The sequence below is a fragment of the Pleurodeles waltl genome, chromosome 1_1 (assembly GCF_031143425.1).
Source record: "Pleurodeles waltl isolate 20211129_DDA chromosome 1_1, aPleWal1.hap1.20221129, whole genome shotgun sequence".
NCBI classification, from domain to species: Eukaryota; Metazoa; Chordata; class Amphibia; order Caudata; family Salamandridae; genus Pleurodeles; species Pleurodeles waltl.
In genome coordinates, this window is record NC_090436.1 from 951779197 (window position 1) to 951796766 (window position 17570).

Below are 17570 nucleotides of genomic sequence, written 5' to 3' on the forward strand. Positions count from 1 at the left end.
AACCATTGGCTTATTTGAGTTAGCCTTTTCAGCCACTGCTGTGAGATGGTGTTAATTGCATCCTGTATCCGCGCTGAGGAGTACACATCTCACCTCATGCTATTGGCTTTTTTGTGTAACTTTCCATCTCCTAGAAAGTGGTTCTTCTGCAATGCATCAGGGACTATTTTACCCCTAAAATCTGCACTCACTTATTAAACTTTTTGTCACTTTTCTTTTATTGTTTTATTAACTGCAAACCACATTCATACATTTTACAGAAAAACAAGTAGTAGAAACACAAGAGGGTTCTATTGGTGAAAACCCTTTTGGAGTACTTAACAATCACATTGTTCTTTCAGCGTCTAGTGACTATATCAAAGCTAGTTAGTTAATGGGGCTGGTTTGTAATGAAATGCAAGCCAGATCTATGAAATTCTCCAATGCTAAGTTAAGATCAGGGTTATGCCTTTTATGGATGGCAAGTTTCTGCCAAACTGCACCTTCCATAGTCTATTTCCTTAGATGAGTGAGATAACTGACTCTCGTAAGTGCTGTTGACAAACCTATTGAGTCATCTTCAGATACACCGGGTATGGTCTGAAGCAGACATTACGTTATATACGCAGCCATTTTGAACTGAAAACAATTACATTATCTCGTAGCTCCTTTTGCATGAGAAGACTAGCCAGAATTGGATGCACAACCCCACAGCTTTGTTCCACCTTGACAGAGTGGAACAGGCTCTCATGCATGTAGCAGGATATAGTGCTGTTTTGCAAATGGACCATTACTAACAACATTCCCGTTGCAGCCTACCCAGAGGGAAAAGGTGATGTGGAATTTGATGAGACCACTTGACTGTGGTTTCTCATGCTCGTGGGAACAGCAAGTAAAAATGGGTTAATCAGCACTTGTACGCAAGGGGGAGAAGGGCCCATCTTGCCAACTGACCTTCAACTAGAGCAGGTGGTTCTATGTTTTTGTCTTTTTTCAGAGATCCAGAGGACTTTGAAAACTATCATGGACAACAGCAGTGCTCCGGTTATCGTAGCACAGCCATTCAGGTTACCACTGGTTCTGACATCAATTGAGATGGGAAAACATCTTGTATCTTCCTCGGGATACAAATCTAGCGCAACAGAGTAGATTCATTCTTCACTCTTCCCATTTAGACCCTCATTATGACTCGCTTTTCATTTCTGATGTTGACGGTAACAAAGTTACATGCACCTTCGGAATTATGAGACCTGCAGGAGCACAACAGATCTGTTTAATTTCACCGGGTGCTGAAATGTAAAAAAATCTCAGGATTACAGTACAGGGAGAAATGAGAGTTTACCTAGGGATTCTTAAATGTATTAATGAATCTGCTTGTAATTCCTCATTTTGTAGGTAAACCTAAGGGTCCCAGTCGTAAACTCTGCTGCACCATCTTTCCAGAGCCACCAGTACCCTATTATCGATAAATCTGGGAGATGGAGTTAACAAGTGGATTAAATTAGCACACATTAGGGGGCCCCTAATGCTCGCTTTGAACGATGGTTTAGGATCTAGATTACATTTGCACATGCTTTTATGCTTGTAACTGGTTGTAATTTGGCCACATAAATTTCAGTTTCAACAGACAATGACCTAAAAACGCTATAATGCACATATAAACAGTATAGAAGTGTTTGAACTGCTGCCAGTGGGCCTTGAGTACGAAAGTAAATCTTCCAGACTCCTCCTTTAGTCTGAAATGTATTATATGACTTGTGTAGTAGGGTTTATAAAGCCATACCTGTCTGCTGTTGCGTCTGAACCTAGTACACCTCATTATATTTCCCAGCCCACCTCCCTCCCCCGCAACTAAACATGGTTTGGACATGCCTCAGACAAGATGGAGACAGTCGGTAGATAGGAGATTTTGTCCCTTGGTTGAGTTGGAATTACGAAGCAAGCTCAGCGAAAAGACTGGAACAATATGACACAACTTCCCTCACTGTCTCTTTATGGAGTACAAGTTTCCCTTTGACAAAGAGTTTTACATTAGCAATATCTTCTCACATACAATAGGGCTATCTCTGGTTAGATGTATGTAAAACTACTCAAAATGTCCTAAAAAATGTTAGAAAGTGTATAGTGAAATGTCAGATGTATGATGGTACCCAGTCCACATGAATCCCCCTATTTTCTGAGAATACCCTCAGACTGTCCTCAGCGTCTCTTTCCGAGTGTTCGTCTTACAGAGACAAAAAATAGAGAAGATAGAAACTTCTTTGGAAAAGTGGCTGGTGGAAGGCTATATGCAGGGGCAAAGGATAGGGTGGATAAGCTTAATGGGTTCTGAACAAGTTGCAAAAAAGGAAATGCCAGGTCTTCTTATCTACCTCCATGAAAGAACCTGAAGTTTGCAGACCTGGACACTTATGATATCAATGCTAATGATCCACACCATTTTCTTTCCACACAGACTTTTCAATCCTAATAAAGGTACCTCAGTTGTTGAGACATCAACTCAACCTCTGAAAGGATGGCTGGATTTATGCTCTGGTGGCTTTTCATTGGCTTAACCCACCAACAGCTTCACACCATAAAGCTGTTTGCTCGCTTTGCAGTTCTGGGTCCTCAAACAGGTGGAGGAATCCTAGTTCCAGACTAACATGCTGGAAAAAAATTTCAGGGCTCCGGACAACAATCATGTTTTGTTACTTGGATTCCTCCAGCTCAGCCAGTGGTGAACATGTATTCCAAATCACTTGAGAACTAGGAAGAAACATCCAATTTATCCAGCTAACTCCATGCTTATGCCAATTAAAACACAGTGGAATACTGTGTAAACTATTGGTAAAAATGTGAGTCTATGCTTTCTTAATATGTCCATGAGGAGTGTCGCCAACCTCCGAGAAGAAGTGGCTGAGCAGCAGCTGATGAAAAGTCTAAAATTTAGCAGTCAGACTGTTCTGTAATCTGAAAAAGCTAACCCATATCAAATTTTCATTGAAATTCATTTATTCTTCCCGTCTCAAATTGTGTAAGGGTGCAGGATAGCTGTGAAAGTTCCCCTCTCATCCCACTGCTCCCTTGCCAGAATCCACTATGCACATAATTTGCTGACAGAAATACAGCCAAAAAAGACATAGGTCACAGTTGTGGGACTGCACAGCACCAGGCTTTAGAACACCGTGCCATTGAGAGCATAATTCAGCCACCTCTGTGTTTTTTGGGACACCGCAGTAAACTTTTCAAGGAATCACTTGCCTGAATTGAGTCATTGCTATGCAGTGAATATGCAGCACTCAAGTGGCTTTGTTGTTATTGCCAAAATCTTCTGTCTCAATCCCCTACCTCCTTCCTCGTTTAACCCTTCTTCTCATTTAACTAAGGTGGAAGTACGTAACTTGTACTCCTCACACAGGTGGGATAGCTACCACATTAGTTTATTTATCTTAAAAATTAAGTGACCAAAGCTGACTTACTGTTGATAAAGAATACATAAATAAAAAACTTGGGCTCCGTCAGTGTGTTAAGTCTCCTAGTATACGTGTACTGGTGACTGGCATTAATCCTCAGCACTGGAAGAGGTACAGCACATAGCAGCGCTTTTAGCCCACTCTCTCAGTACACCACTTACAACAAGGTAACCAACAAGACTGCTAAGGCTGCCAAAGATCACAGCAAAGACCTCAAACGAACAAGTTTACCGGAAGATGCTGTTGCACCCTACCTTCGCCGGACCTACCCAGGCAAATGTGGCTCTTTAGAGTGCTCTGAGCCATAGAAGAGAGGCACATGAGTCAATCACCTGCCTCCGTGACAGGCCATCACCTCCGGTAGGTGGGTACAGGACATCGAACACTATAGTTATTCTGGACATATAGATCTGCAGGCAAGCGGTGTCTTCTAAGCGAGGAGTAAAGATAGTCCTTCTGGCATAGACCATGCAGAGACCGGACTAATGTGCAGTGTGGAATTGTAAACCCTCTGAGGCTGCATGTCATCCAGTATACCTTGTCACTTTGCAGTGCCCCCTTCAAAGTAAACATAGGCAAGAGGAGCCTGACGCCCAGTGACCATAGGTCTCGGACTCCAATTTCCTAGCATTCTGCATGGAATCAAAACCTTTTCTTGACCTTTCAGCACCTACTAGGCGCCACCAATGAGCGAAGATCTCTGAGCAGGGACAAAACAGCTGGCCACCAGTGGGAATCGAATTATAACCGATAAACCCCAATTTTTGGCTGTTGGAATGCTCCAGAATAGCATTTTTTTATACCACTTCAGTCCAAATTATTACTATTTCCCAGAAGGTAGTGTCATTCCAGGATTTAGGAGGAAGCAGTATTAAGACCATGACAGGGAATAGTTTTCTACAGAATTGCTACATTGCCGTAACTCTCCACTTGCTCCATAAGACGAAAAGAGAGTGCTGCATGAACATCGTGGTGGCCGAGACACATCCGCCCAGCTCTCATTTGCAGACCGCCAGAAACTGCCAGTCAACATGCTTATCAGCTTGATTCCCTGCTTCTTTGCCAGGGATAGTGCGCAAGTAATAATGCAATCGTGGCCAGCCTTCCTCGAGCCGGCAGGCTTGCTGCTGTGGACCTTGTGTTCGATTTTCTAAGCATCCCCGACAACTGAATGCACATCTTGAGCGCAGCCAGTATAGACTGATATGCTGTAAATCGTACATGTTTGCAGCGGGTCACGCTCGCCAGTTTCAGTTCTTTATCCATCAAGATTCATGAAATGCTTCCATATCTCCGGCATCTCGATGAATCAGGCACGCAGTGCTGTTCGCAAGACTCCATCCATAATGATTTCTTGCTACAGATGACAACCCAATCTGCAGTGCATTCTTTCACATAAAGTAATCATTGAATTCACCAAACGCCTGCGCAGGCCGTTTCCACTGCTCGCTGGACCCGCACTGCATGGGAGAGCAATATTGTCCTAGCTGGGCTTATAAAACCTCCATTCAAACAGATTCACCAAATGATTGTGAAATATTTGTTGTGGAAACCGCCCTCTTACTAGCAAGAAGATCAGCGTGAAGGGTCGGCAAGTTATAAACCTTGGCCATCAAAGAACCAAAGGTGAAGCTTGATGAGGACAGTTAGCCTAAAAATAAATGCACATGTTACACCAAGGTACCCAAAGACTCACTTGAGTCCGCAAATTATCTTCCCCACCCTTTCTTGCATCCTACCTTTACACACTCACGGCCTTAAGAGCAAGTTTGTCGTAGTTGCATCATCACTTACGAGGTCCAGTGATCGCCATCAACATTTCCAACAGTTGTAACACCAACGCTGGCATTGCACAGCGTTTGGTAGCGGTGCATTCAGAACCTTTTTTTTTTTTTTTTTTTTATAGATTGACACCTCTGTACCCTTCTAGAGCTTGTCTACTTAGGCTGTGGCTGGGTTGCACCTGCTCCAGAGACCTAGGTGTCCTAGGTGTCACGCATGCCTTACCTTACTTGTTCTGAAATTGATGAAAACAGGTACTAGTCTGTCCTACTCGATCTGTTCTATGGTGGATGGAAGCCGACTGCCTTCTGTGAGAGGGAAGCTTGCTTTGTTTCCGTCATGCTCTACCTGTTATGTAAAGATGCAAAGCTTGCACTACTACTATCTAATTTGTATGTGTCTAATGATGGGGAACGCTTGCTCTGCTCTTGCCCTAGCTGTACCTGCCCTCTGGAGGGGGCAAACCTATTTTTGAAGAAGGGACATTTCTGCTCCTGTCGCCGCAGCTTATAAAATAAGAAAGTATATATTGAATACACATGAATAACATCCTATGATCAGAAACTATTTCACAGTATTTGATGTGAGATACATATTGTCACGAGGAAGTCTCATGACCTTGTATAGCGCTATTTGAGCACTGAAACGTGTCCATGGAAAAGAGAAGCTGGCCCGTGGCTAGATCCTGTTGTTGTTAATCTTCTCATATGGAGACCAAGTAAAAACATTTTAGCTCCACTATACACACTTTTAATATACCTCCTACAGTTTAACAGAGAACATAAATGTCGATATAAGGGACATAACTTCACACAAAGTAGGGTAATCCATAAATATGAAACGTGGAACCCACTGATGTAGCATACCACACAGGGTAGGCGAGGGTTTGTCATATTAGTACATGCACATACAATAATTTTATGAGGGTTTGGCTGTCTCTCCCAGTCATTTTGTACTACTTGTATTTTTGTTTACAGAACCTAGAACTGTCCTTGAATTCTTCTCACCCCCTCTTTAATGTGTTACCTACCTGTTTTATAACTGCCCTGTATGTGTGCGTGAAACATTTGATATTCTTTCTGAAGCTGCAACCTGCCCTCGTTTTATTGTTTGTGTTAGAGAGGTTGTGCTGCTGCTGCTGCAATTGTAATTTAATGCTTGACGTGAATGAAATAATGAACCCTCAAAAATATGTGAGCGTAGTTTACATCTGGTTTAGGGTGTGAAGCAAAGAGGTTTTGAAATGGATTAAACAACTGTAAAATTTTGAAAAATAGCTGACAAGACAAGTTGCCTCCACGTCTTTTATAGCGCCTTGGACTAATTAAGACTTTTTAAACAACAGCATTTTTGCGTGCTCGGGTTTGTAGCCCATGATAATGTTAAAATCAAAAGTGCAATCCCCATAACGCAACATGATTTTGGCAGATTGGCAAGAATGACTGCAATTATTATGTGTCATAGTGCCACTTAGCAGACTTCTAAAATGAAAAATATTTCCTGACTTTCTAGTTATTTACCCAAACAATATCATCTCCACCAGATTGATTTGTCTGAAAAGACACTGAAAAATAAAAACTTTGTTCTGGAGCCCATCCCCTTCCTAGAGATTGGTGCGATTCTGGCAGATCATTTGATACACCGCTGTGACACTCGCCACCTCGAACAGGTGCAGCACGTGCTGTAGGCTCTGCTAAGGCCACCAGTGATCACACCCAATAAATAATGATACCTTGGCGTTTGTTAAAAAAATAACTGCAATACTAGTTTTCGCCTAGAAACGGGGCATACCATTCAGATGATGGGGCCTTCAGCACTAAATTCCTCAGGTCCAGTTATTTGCTGGGGCTTTTTGACCCACTAAATTTTGGCACAACAAATCTAAAACTGCGACACCTCTGCAAACAGGGATTTGCACAGGTGTAGAAATTTTACGAGCCTTTCATAATTAGGTTTTTTTAAGATCTGGTTGAACAGGACTAAAGTTATTCATGAATCAGATGAAATATAGTTTTTGGAACTCAGACCACAGGACAATTTGCAGAAAAGCAAGGTTTTGATCATTGATTTGCAGCCTACCTCGTATCCTCTGTTACTCTGAAGCCTGGCGACGTGTTCATGATGCAGTCTACCGAAGACATGGCTGTCACAGCAGCCTTCTTTTTGCGGTAGTCCAGCCTACATGTATCTGTGCAGTATGGAGATCCCATCATACTTACACACGGCAATACAGTCTGTATTCTAAGCTATCTGAGGCAGTAGATTAGCAAGTGGTGCTGTGGAACTGTAGTCACAGGTAAGGAAGACTTTCATAATGTGCACCTCGTGGTTTTGAGTCTACTTTGAATGTTATTCTGATCTAAGAAACTAGGTAGCACATTTTCCGTTCACAGAAATTGGAGCTAGCCACTACCGTTTATTCTAAAAGTAACTAGCTGATGTTGGGCTCCAATCCAGGTGGCAGTGCTGTTTTGGCCAATTTGAAATCTTGAAATTTTAGGTTTTTTCAAACCACTCGCTTCTAAAAATGCTTCCTGTTCTCTTGTCAAACTATGTATTCCACCAACTGTCACTATAATGTAATACATCGAGTAAAAACAAACCAATTAGTCATGGTGAACCTGGGATTTAATCCCAGGGTCACCACTTCACCAACATTATGTAATTTTGTGCAAATTGTTTTATTTACAGTTTGATTCACTTTTAAATAAAATAAACATATTTTGTTTTATTTAAATCGTAACCATGAAGCGTGATGCCCAGCACTGCCCGAATTAAATGCTTCTACCCTTCTTCACTGTCTCATCCTTGAATTCTCTCTCAACTAGACCCCACGCGGTTCCATGTGAAAACATAGAGTCCAAAGTATAGACGGAAATTAGCCACCATAATAAATATCTCCGTACAAAAATTTTGACTTGCAATGAATTCCTAAATCCAACCAACCTCACACCACAACTTTTAGGGTTGAGGTAATTTACTATTTTAACTCCATTCCTCACATGTCTGAGTGCAAGTGCAGAATAGTAGGATTAGGTGCATATCGACTTTTTATTGAAGGTAATTATGTAAGGTTAAGATTTTGGTAATCTAATTTTCAGAGTCTGCATTTGTAAAATATGGTTTTGTGGTCTGGTTTTGTGTGCGGACCCCCATCGCCATCCCTGCCCCCTACTCCCAACCTCACCCATAAACATCTCTGCCACACACATATTCTACACCTCATGCCCACTATACTCCTTCTCGTACTTGAAGCTTGTCAAATTCTAGTAACCTGCATTTGCAAAGCTAATAGGTCTGCCTTTGGCTGGTTTTTTGTTTTTAGTCCTTGATTTTTTTAGTCATGGTTTTTGCTTTCTTTTTGTAAAACGTTATTGTTGAGGTTACTGTCAACCATTGCCAAAATTGAAAAAATGGGCTACACGCAGAAATGTTTTTTGGTCTCACAAAGCACACATTTGTGTAGTTGTCCCATGTACTGAAGGGAGCTACTTTTTGTGTGAATGTGCACCTAATGAAAGAGCGGACATCCGTCACTCATGAAGAAGTTAACTAATAGCTGAAGTGGGCTGACCCTTTTGGGGTGGGGGGGGGTGGTGTGTGTGTGTGTGTGTGTGTATGTATATATATATATATATATATATATATATCAATCATTGTAAAGTTTCCCTCCATGCGTTCTGATACAGGCAGTACAAATGTGAACTATCACTCGTGGTTGAAAGTCTTTCAAAAGCTGAAATGCTTGACAGTTCACTTAGAGGCTTTTGATCTTCCCTCTCTCTTCACCCCCCCCCCCCCACCCCTTTACAGCTGCTTAGGTAATTTATTGGTTACAGTGAGGGAAGGGTGTGGCCTCCCGAGTTTGCAGTAGCCTCCTACCTTTTCTAACTAACCTTAATTTAACATATTTTGTAGCAACATAGGATCCAATGGCTCAAGCAAAGGATGCAGTCTGGTGGCACTGGTGATAACCAAAAAAGGTGAGCGGTGAACATTTTTATTTTAGATCATTATATTACTTAACAGATTCAGTTACTGCTACCGGCACTCCACATCTTAGCAAAAATATGTGAATCCTCAATGTTTTGAAAGCAAGCAATAGAAAGAAGGAAAGCATTTGTCCCACTGACACACCTTTTACTTTATGTTAAAGGGGCCTAATCACAAACTGCATTTTGTTGAACTTTAGTAGTACTACATTAGTACTACTAACATACTGCAAAATGCTATTCACAAGCCTACATGCTGAGGTTGTGCTTCTGCCTCTCCTTTTTTTGTGCACGGAGATCCCCACCCCTACTGCGGAGTCTCTGCACGCTTCAGTGTACATTTTAGTACTAAGCGTGGAACAGAAAGGGAGCGGCAGGAAAATGGACAACACTTACTACTAAAGGGGAGGGGTTAAGAGAGGAGGAAAGAGGGGTTTAGGGATGGGTTTGGTTGGGGCATGCATCCAACCACAAAAGAGTAAGCACATTTATATTCATAAACTGGATTTCTAAAGTTAATACAGCCTAAAAGGGCCCAAAACATTTGTAAATGTACTCCAGAACCACACATGACCAAACGATAGTACTGCAACACACTCCATAGAAAATGATGGAGCTAGGGACTTAAAATAACAGGTAAAAGGAAATAACATTAAGTTAAAATATTTAAACTGGTTTAAACTGGCCTGTTATTTCTTTGGCCTGGATGATCATCCTTTGCTAAAAGGTACTGTGCTACCAGTTTTTGAATATTACCCTCTACGATGTCCACATTCTCCGTTCTGACCCTTTTTTGGCAGCTTTCAGTGATATTGCGTGTCTCATAATGACCGTTTTATAAGCCTCCCACAGTGTCATATAGGGCTTTACAGTATTCACACTTTTAGTAAAGTACTGGTCTGACGACTCTCTCAGCTTCAGCATTAGGTCTCTGTTCCTCCATACCCAGGTGTCGAGTCTTCACCCACTGTATGATCTCAATTTCTATCCTGTGAGATCTACTCACAGTAATGAGTGATCTGATATCCCTCTGAGCGGGAATCTAGCATTGTTAAATCTTCCTGTAGTGTCTTAATGGGCCCCTGAGTAAAAGGAGGAAATTGTATGTCACCAGGGTACTGGGCTTGCAAGACATCCACCAAATCAAAGGCCTCCACAAACCAGCCCAGCTTTGATTCTGCTCCCCTGAACCATTAATGCAGTCTGTCTAAATGTGCTGATAGTGTCATTGTCTTGGGTCTGGGTGGGAAAGTACATACAGAACAAATTAGGTGTATTCCATTCCAGGATGAGGTCAACGCTGCATACCTCCCCTAGGGGCAGTGCTTAATTTGTAAAAATAAATAAATAAGGGGCAGAGCCCCTCATCAGGATGCTACCACAGCTTACACTACACATTGCCCCTGCCAGCGCTGCCAATGACCGTACCAATACAACTACTAACCTTGCACACATACAAGTGACAGTTCAGATTATTCCATGCCACCCAAAGCTATCAGAATGGCTTGGGTAGCGGTATTAGTCATTTTAATGTATATTAAATTATTGAACAACTGTGTTGTGTACATTTCAAAATTAGACAAACAGTGCCACCATGTGGTGGACTGGTAGAAGTCCCGGTGTTTTAAGCAACACAAAAGGTTGATGGGACAGATTTCTGAAACTTTTTAAACACTCACGGCTATTCACAGATCTGAGTTGAATCCATTATTCTTTTGCTCACTATGCCACTCCAGTTTGGACACAGCCATATGTAAATCAGCCTTGATCCTGTTCCCCAGGGGAACAGTCCAGCCCGAACAGCCAGGTCTTCCAAGGACCAGAGACAAGCATCCTGGGATCAGTTTCAGAGTATCGCCCCTCAGCAGCTAGCCAAGCTTGCATCCAGTGGCACAGTGAGCAAGGGACCTACGTCTGTGCATACCCTGGCCACTTACGGTGACTTTAGTAACATAAAAGGTTGATGGATGGAGTGCTGAAACTTTTCAAACACAGTTCGGGCTGGACTGTTTCCATGTGGGAGCAGGGTCAAGACTTATTTGCATATGGCTAGGTCCAAACTGGGGTAGCATGGTGAGCAAAAGAACAGTAGATTTAACCTGAGATCTGTGATTGGGGGTGAGTGTTTGAAAAGTTTCAGCACTCCGTCCATCATCCTTTTGTGTTGATGAAGTCACCGAAAGTTGGCCAGGGTATGCCCACATGTGGATCCCTTGCTTACTGTGCCACTGGATCCAAGCTAGCTTGGGTGATGAAAGGTGATACCCTGAAACCAGTCCTAGGATGCTTGTTTCCAGTCCAGGAAAGACCTGCCCTGGCAGTTCGGGCTGGACTGTTCCCATGGGGAGCAGGGTCAAGACTGATTTGCATATGGCTAGGTCCAAACTTGGGTGGCATGGTGAGCAAAAGAACGATGGATTTAACCCAGATCTGTGACGGGGGTGAGTGTTTGAAACATTTCAGCACTCAGTCCATCATCCTTTTGTGTTGATTAAGCCTGGTGTTTGACATTAAGTGCTGTTGCTGAGCACCAGAAACCACTGGCTCAAAATATACACTGCCTGTAGGTGTCCCATTTTTTTACCCTCCCTAAAGGGATTCATTTTTTAATCATTTATTTATGCAATTTTATATAGCCCGGACATTACCCATAGCTGTCACAGCGCTTCACAATAGAACAGAGAGCATTACTCAAGAGTAACAGGATAGTAGGAGACAAAATCATAATGTCTCCATCCCTAGAGTCAGTCATAAAGCCCCAGATGGCTACTACCCTGTATCCCTTCCTGTCTGTCTTCGTACATGTGTTTCCTTTCAGATGTGTTTCTTGAAACAAAATTGTCTGGGTTGTGGCAGTGGAATTGTTTGTGCACCATTACTCATTTTAATTGTACTGCCCAGCCAGTTTACATTTCAAGATAGGATGCTTAAATTAATATGCTGTAAATGTTTCCCCTCAAAGTACCATGTGCCTAATGTATTTCCTGCCTATTGACTTGGTACCCTGCTGTAACCAATTATCATATGGACCGCTATGTCTCTATGCTCAAATACTAAGAATGCTTCAAAACTGTAACTCTTAAACCCTTTCCCCAAAACCAGTCCTTTCCAGTTTTGATCTTCCTCTCTGCCAAGATCACAGGGACGCAATCATCCCTCTTTTGCCATGTCATTGTGTGAGTGGGGCCAAGAATAAAACATGAATAGAAACTAAACAAGGAATATAGCTTCTTCCCCTTCCCTGTAAACCCACCCACTTTCCCATGATTAGTGCGTTCCATTATGTCCACTGTACCTGGCCGTGTGGTGAAATGTCTCTACAGGTACTATTCAGTCATTGGTACTGACTTTCACCAATACCTCCATGCAGTTGAGCTGCCTTCCACCTCCAGTTTTCCAGTCTCCTCTGCATCTTTTGTTGTCTTGGATGTGAGATCTTGAGTTTATAGATGGCTGAATTTCTCCAAGAACCATTGTTTACCAATGCCTCTGCTCCGTTTGTTGTTGACTGCTCATCGTTCAGGCCCCCTTTTCATTAAAGAGCCATCTGGCGTGCCTTGCCAGACGCCTTTTCCTGCTGGTGTTTGGTCAGTGGGGTTGTCTTCTCTCCTGATCTGTCGAGGTCTGGCTTGTGTGTTGCTCTACTACATGGAGACTAAACACCAGCCCTCCATCCAGTCCTGTGCTTCCTCTGCAACATGAAGTTCCATGTGTTTTCAGCTATAATGCGCAGTTTTGCAGGAAACATCATCACATATTTAATCCCTCTTCCAGTGAGTTATCTTTTACCAGCATCAAAGCTGTGACTCTGTTGTTGCACTAGCAAGGTAAAATCAGGGAATCTCATGTTGCGTTCTCAAAGTGCAGTTGTTCTTGTGGCCTAGCTGCGTGTACTAAGGCATCTCTATCTCGATGATTGAAGATGCAGGTTGTGATTGTTCTTGGGAGGGCCAAAGAGAAGACATTGGTGCCCTGTGTGCTCTCTTCACTGAGGTAAAAGTTGGATAACCTTTGTGCTTTAGTACTTTCAGGTTCCAGTTCTCTATGAATATGTCCATACTAGAGCCTTCTGCCCATTTTGGCACTCCTATTATTCATTTGGGAATGGAAGTAGGAGACAAGATTGGTGAGGAAGTGGTGGAAGAGCCGTGAGAGAAGACGCTGAGCAGGAAATGCCCACAGCACACATTTGCAAGAAACTACAGAACAGAGCAGGTACTTGCTACTGTGGGAACAAGGAGCAAGATATCACAGAGGAGACAGTAGTAGACGCCATCGTATCCTCAGACACCCCCAGCGTCTATGCTTTCAGGCCCAGCTGTCAGACACAGCAGGCTGGGCTGTCCCTTGTAGCTGTGGTCCTCATGCCTCACTGTCATAGAAGGCCAGGTAGCAACACTCACAGATGACAAACACCTCTTCTGTCCAGAGAAGACGAACTAAAGCAGACTATACTCACTACATTCTCAGACTGGCTATCCCGATATTTCATCACCCTTATGTGTCCGCCCATGTCTTCACCATGATGGATGTTGGGTGGCCCAGTCAGTAAAAAAAAAACACGTCCATGTTTGCTGTCGATTTTCTGATTCTGAAGGGAAAGGAGAGAGAGAGAGAGAAAGGGCATAGCCAATGGAATTATGAGAGGAAATACCTCAACTGGGCAAGGAAACATCCTTCAAAACCAGTCTCCTGCTGGCCGACCAAAAATGTGGTATGGAAAACATTATTTCCCTCTCTGTGCAAGAAGCATACAGTTGTTTTTTTGCAAAAGTTTAGTGGATTCTCTTTGCAATGTCTCTCTTGAGCTCTAAAAGAAGGGTGCATGCCACTGCTTAAAAGCACTGAGATCTGTTATCTGAGGAGATCTCTTTTACAGTTAGAGGACTACATTGTGAAAATGCTATTTACACGAGCAGGCAGAAGAGCATTCTTGATGAACTTGCATCACAGTACAGGTACTTAACTAGTACAGTAAGTGTGTGTCCCCTATCAATTTAAGTGCATAAATATATACTTGCAGGACATGGCTAGACAGGCTGAAGAGTGAACCCTGTGCTCCTGAGGTGTGTGTGCCACAACAGTTTTAGTGGATGCGCTGTAGCTCGCTTGGCCACTGCCAGCCCCAAAAGTAGCAAAGTGTCATGCCCTTCCGGACAAACAACTGACCACATAATTACCCCTAAATGAAAAGAAAAGGAAAGTGAAGCCCACTTCCCGTATGCAGCATTGTATTCTAGAAAGTAGTTGTATAGAAGGTGATGTGCAGGATTATAGCCCCCTAGGCTGGGGAAGTAGTTGGACCATTTGTTCATGCCAGCAATGAAATTCAGGTTGCCGGAGGAGAATAGAAATGGTATCCATGACTGCAAGAGCAGTAGTGAGTAGTGAGGACTGGACATAGGAGCAGCATGGGAGTGAGCCAGGATTCCCCCGTCAGGATGCGGAGGTGGAGCCCTCCTTCCTGGATTAGGAGGGAGTCTAACGGAGGAATTACCACTAGGTGTAGATGAGGGAGAATTGCTATAGACGTCTCCTACCTCAGCCAGGGGAACAGGGCAGCATGAATTTATGGAAAGAGGATTCCTATCTTTGGATCTGGGGAAGTACAGAAGTGGGAGGCAAATAACCCATGGAATAAGCAGGTGCTCCACATTCCTCACTTCTTTTAAAATGTTTTAAAAGAGCCAAGTATAGCAAAGACATTCTGTGGAGAGGTAAAGACGAGGAGAACGAAAGCAAATGATCTTGGGCTGTTGCACAGATTCTTAAAAATCCCAAAGAGCAACAACTTTGGAGGTCTGCCATGGTCAAAAGTGAGACAAGCAGGCTTTTCTAAAGGTAACAAAGTGGTGTTGTCATCTCTACACTAAAACATGGATAACTTGGAGAACGGGCGGTAGGCTTTTAATGGTAGAAATCTTTATCACTAGAGCAGAGAATCCTCATTCATGTTGCAAGGTAAAGGATGCCTCAGCAGCTAAGCAAGTTAAAGCAGTGCCAAAGTAGAAGTAGCAAAAAGAAACAGTTCCAACAAGGACCCTCATGTTTGATAATAAAGTAAGAGAGTATTGTCATGTAAGGTACAAAGATCGGTTTCCTTCTTCATCCCAGTTCATATAACATGACAAGGAGTAGGAAATTGATGAATGTATAGATTTTCTGGATGTGGGTGTACAAGCTTATGTGATCCTTCCTTACAGACTGACAAAGCACAAACTAAAGTAGTTTATGACAGTTTTATTCTGCAAATGCTTTGAGGGGGGAAAAACTAAAAAGAAGAGTCGACACAGTCTGGCTGTGTGATGTTTTTTCAAAGGAACAAGTTTACTTCTAAGCACCGTGCACCCTTGCATAATCGTGTATTTAAGGTTTGTTGTTTAAAGGGGGGATTTAGATGTGTTGCAAGAGCAAATCAAAAGCTTAATTCCCTCACTACCCTTTGCTCCCATGGGGTAAAAGATGTAGACAGTAATTAGGTGTCTAAAAATGGTAGTAAAAGTGATGTTTCATTTCCTAAAATAGATATGTACATGAGGTATGTAATATGGTTGCATATTGTTTACTAAAAAGATTGAAATAAAGTGTTCTTACTTTCTACAGTTCTGCAACAGAGGAAGATTTTGAATCCTATTTGCGAAATGTGAGGTCACAATATGAAGCGTTAAGAAGTAGCCGTAAGTAAAAGGTTTTATTTGGTTAGACTGCTGTGCACTGTGTATTCTCAATCATAGGCTCTTTTCTATGTGGTCTTCTAGATAGAGCTGTGATTTTAAAATACTGTTTCCTTTACACTATCAAAATAAAAAATAAGTGGGGTGGCCCTCTCGAGGGCAAGTGTGAGGTTGTCACACTGGAAATTACTGTCACCCATTTGTTCTGCCTACTAAATAGGACCTAAGAAATGTAAGTGCTATCTGGTATGGTTTTCTTTTTGGATGGTTCAGGCTTAAAGTACACTTTTGGTCGGGTGTACTGGAGGACTGGAAGGTATTCCTTCTAATTCACTTTCTTGCAAAAGTCACCAGCAGAGATTTTTTCGCAAGTTTTCATTGCTGTTTCTCCCTCCTTTGATGTCTTCATACTTTCTCCCAATTTTGCTACTGAAACACAGGATTACAAAGTCCAGCCTTGCACCCAGTAGCTTGTTCTGCCGATTTATACCAAACTGTGCAGGTTTTCTCAACTCTCTGAAGTCCCAAAGTCTTTGTAGACATTTTGTAGCATAATCACAGAAATGGATTTTCTGATGCTCAGAAATTCCCTCATCTTGAGAATTAACGGTGCGCCTCTGCTACATCTCTTTCCTGAAACATGTTTCCCTGTACTAGTCATTACCCAAATATTACCAGTTACAGTGTGAAATATCCATAGTATTCATGTCTCCCCAAGGTTTTGATACACTGTTGGATTGTGGACCTGTAAAACTTCATTGATGGCCCTTGCTAGAGACAGCTGGTCTAAAGGAAGCATTGTGCTGGATATTTTCCATTATCAAAGGGCTGCCTGGCCCTCTGTAGACCAGTTTTGCTTCATGGTCTAAAATGCTTAAAAGAGACTTCACTGGGAGGCAGCATTAATCGTTTGATTGGGAGGGGTGTAATAAGGGTTAAAGCTGTGCTACTGTTTGCTACACATCCCTCTGTTCAGTTTGTTTGATCGTTTCTCTCATTAGGGAGTAAAACAACATTAGTTGTGATTGTATAGAAGGAATTTACTGGGTCAATGTGCCTTCTGGAAGAGAGGTCTTAGACTTTCTCAAATCCCCATTGGCGTCTCTACAAAATGGATAAAATCCCTGATTCCCAAAATCCTGCATTGCTCATGTGAAAAAGAAGAAAGCCAAACTATTATTCTGTAGAGAAACTTTTGCAAAATTGTTTGTTCTTTATCTTTTTCGGTTGGTATTCAGGTTGGTAACTCCAAGAGGTCCTTGGCTGTCATTTAGGCCAACAGAAGAACTCCAGAGAAGTATTTTTCTAAGTTGTATGATCTAGAAAGTCCACAGATTTGCTGTATGTTGTGCTTGCTTCTCTTTGTGGGTGAACCTGATTCACAGTGGAATTTAATTATTACTTTTGGTGTATTAGCAGCACAATCATTCCAACCTGTGTGGAGAATAACAAAGACCCCAAACCACTTTTTTGACCGAAATTGCTTATTCACTGCCCTTCAAGCTCTCTTCGTTGCTGTCTCCTGCAGTCTTCCGTGTGGTCAAAGTGGTGTTCATAACTCAGTTCTCTGATTAAAATGGTTGCATTACCCCCTTTGCAGGGCAGCATCCCATTAACACACTACCATGTGTTCTTCAACATTTGTAGTAATGTTACATTGAGTTTAATGAGCACTCTTCAGTGGCATG

General features: G+C 42.4%; 1 protein-coding gene across 2 annotated transcripts in view; it reads left to right on the top strand.

The window, feature by feature from the left end:
• AP1AR (adaptor related protein complex 1 associated regulatory protein) overlaps nucleotides 1-17570 on the top strand; it is a 190270-nt gene that overhangs the window by 133157 nt on the left and 39543 nt on the right. For both annotated transcript variants that reach the window (XM_069230200.1, XM_069230201.1), the window contains 2 exons: nucleotides 9135-9199; nucleotides 15812-15885. In XM_069230200.1, the coding sequence (XP_069086301.1) occupies nucleotides 9135-9199; nucleotides 15812-15885 (139 nt within the window). The remainder of the gene's footprint in view (nucleotides 1-9134; nucleotides 9200-15811; nucleotides 15886-17570) is intronic.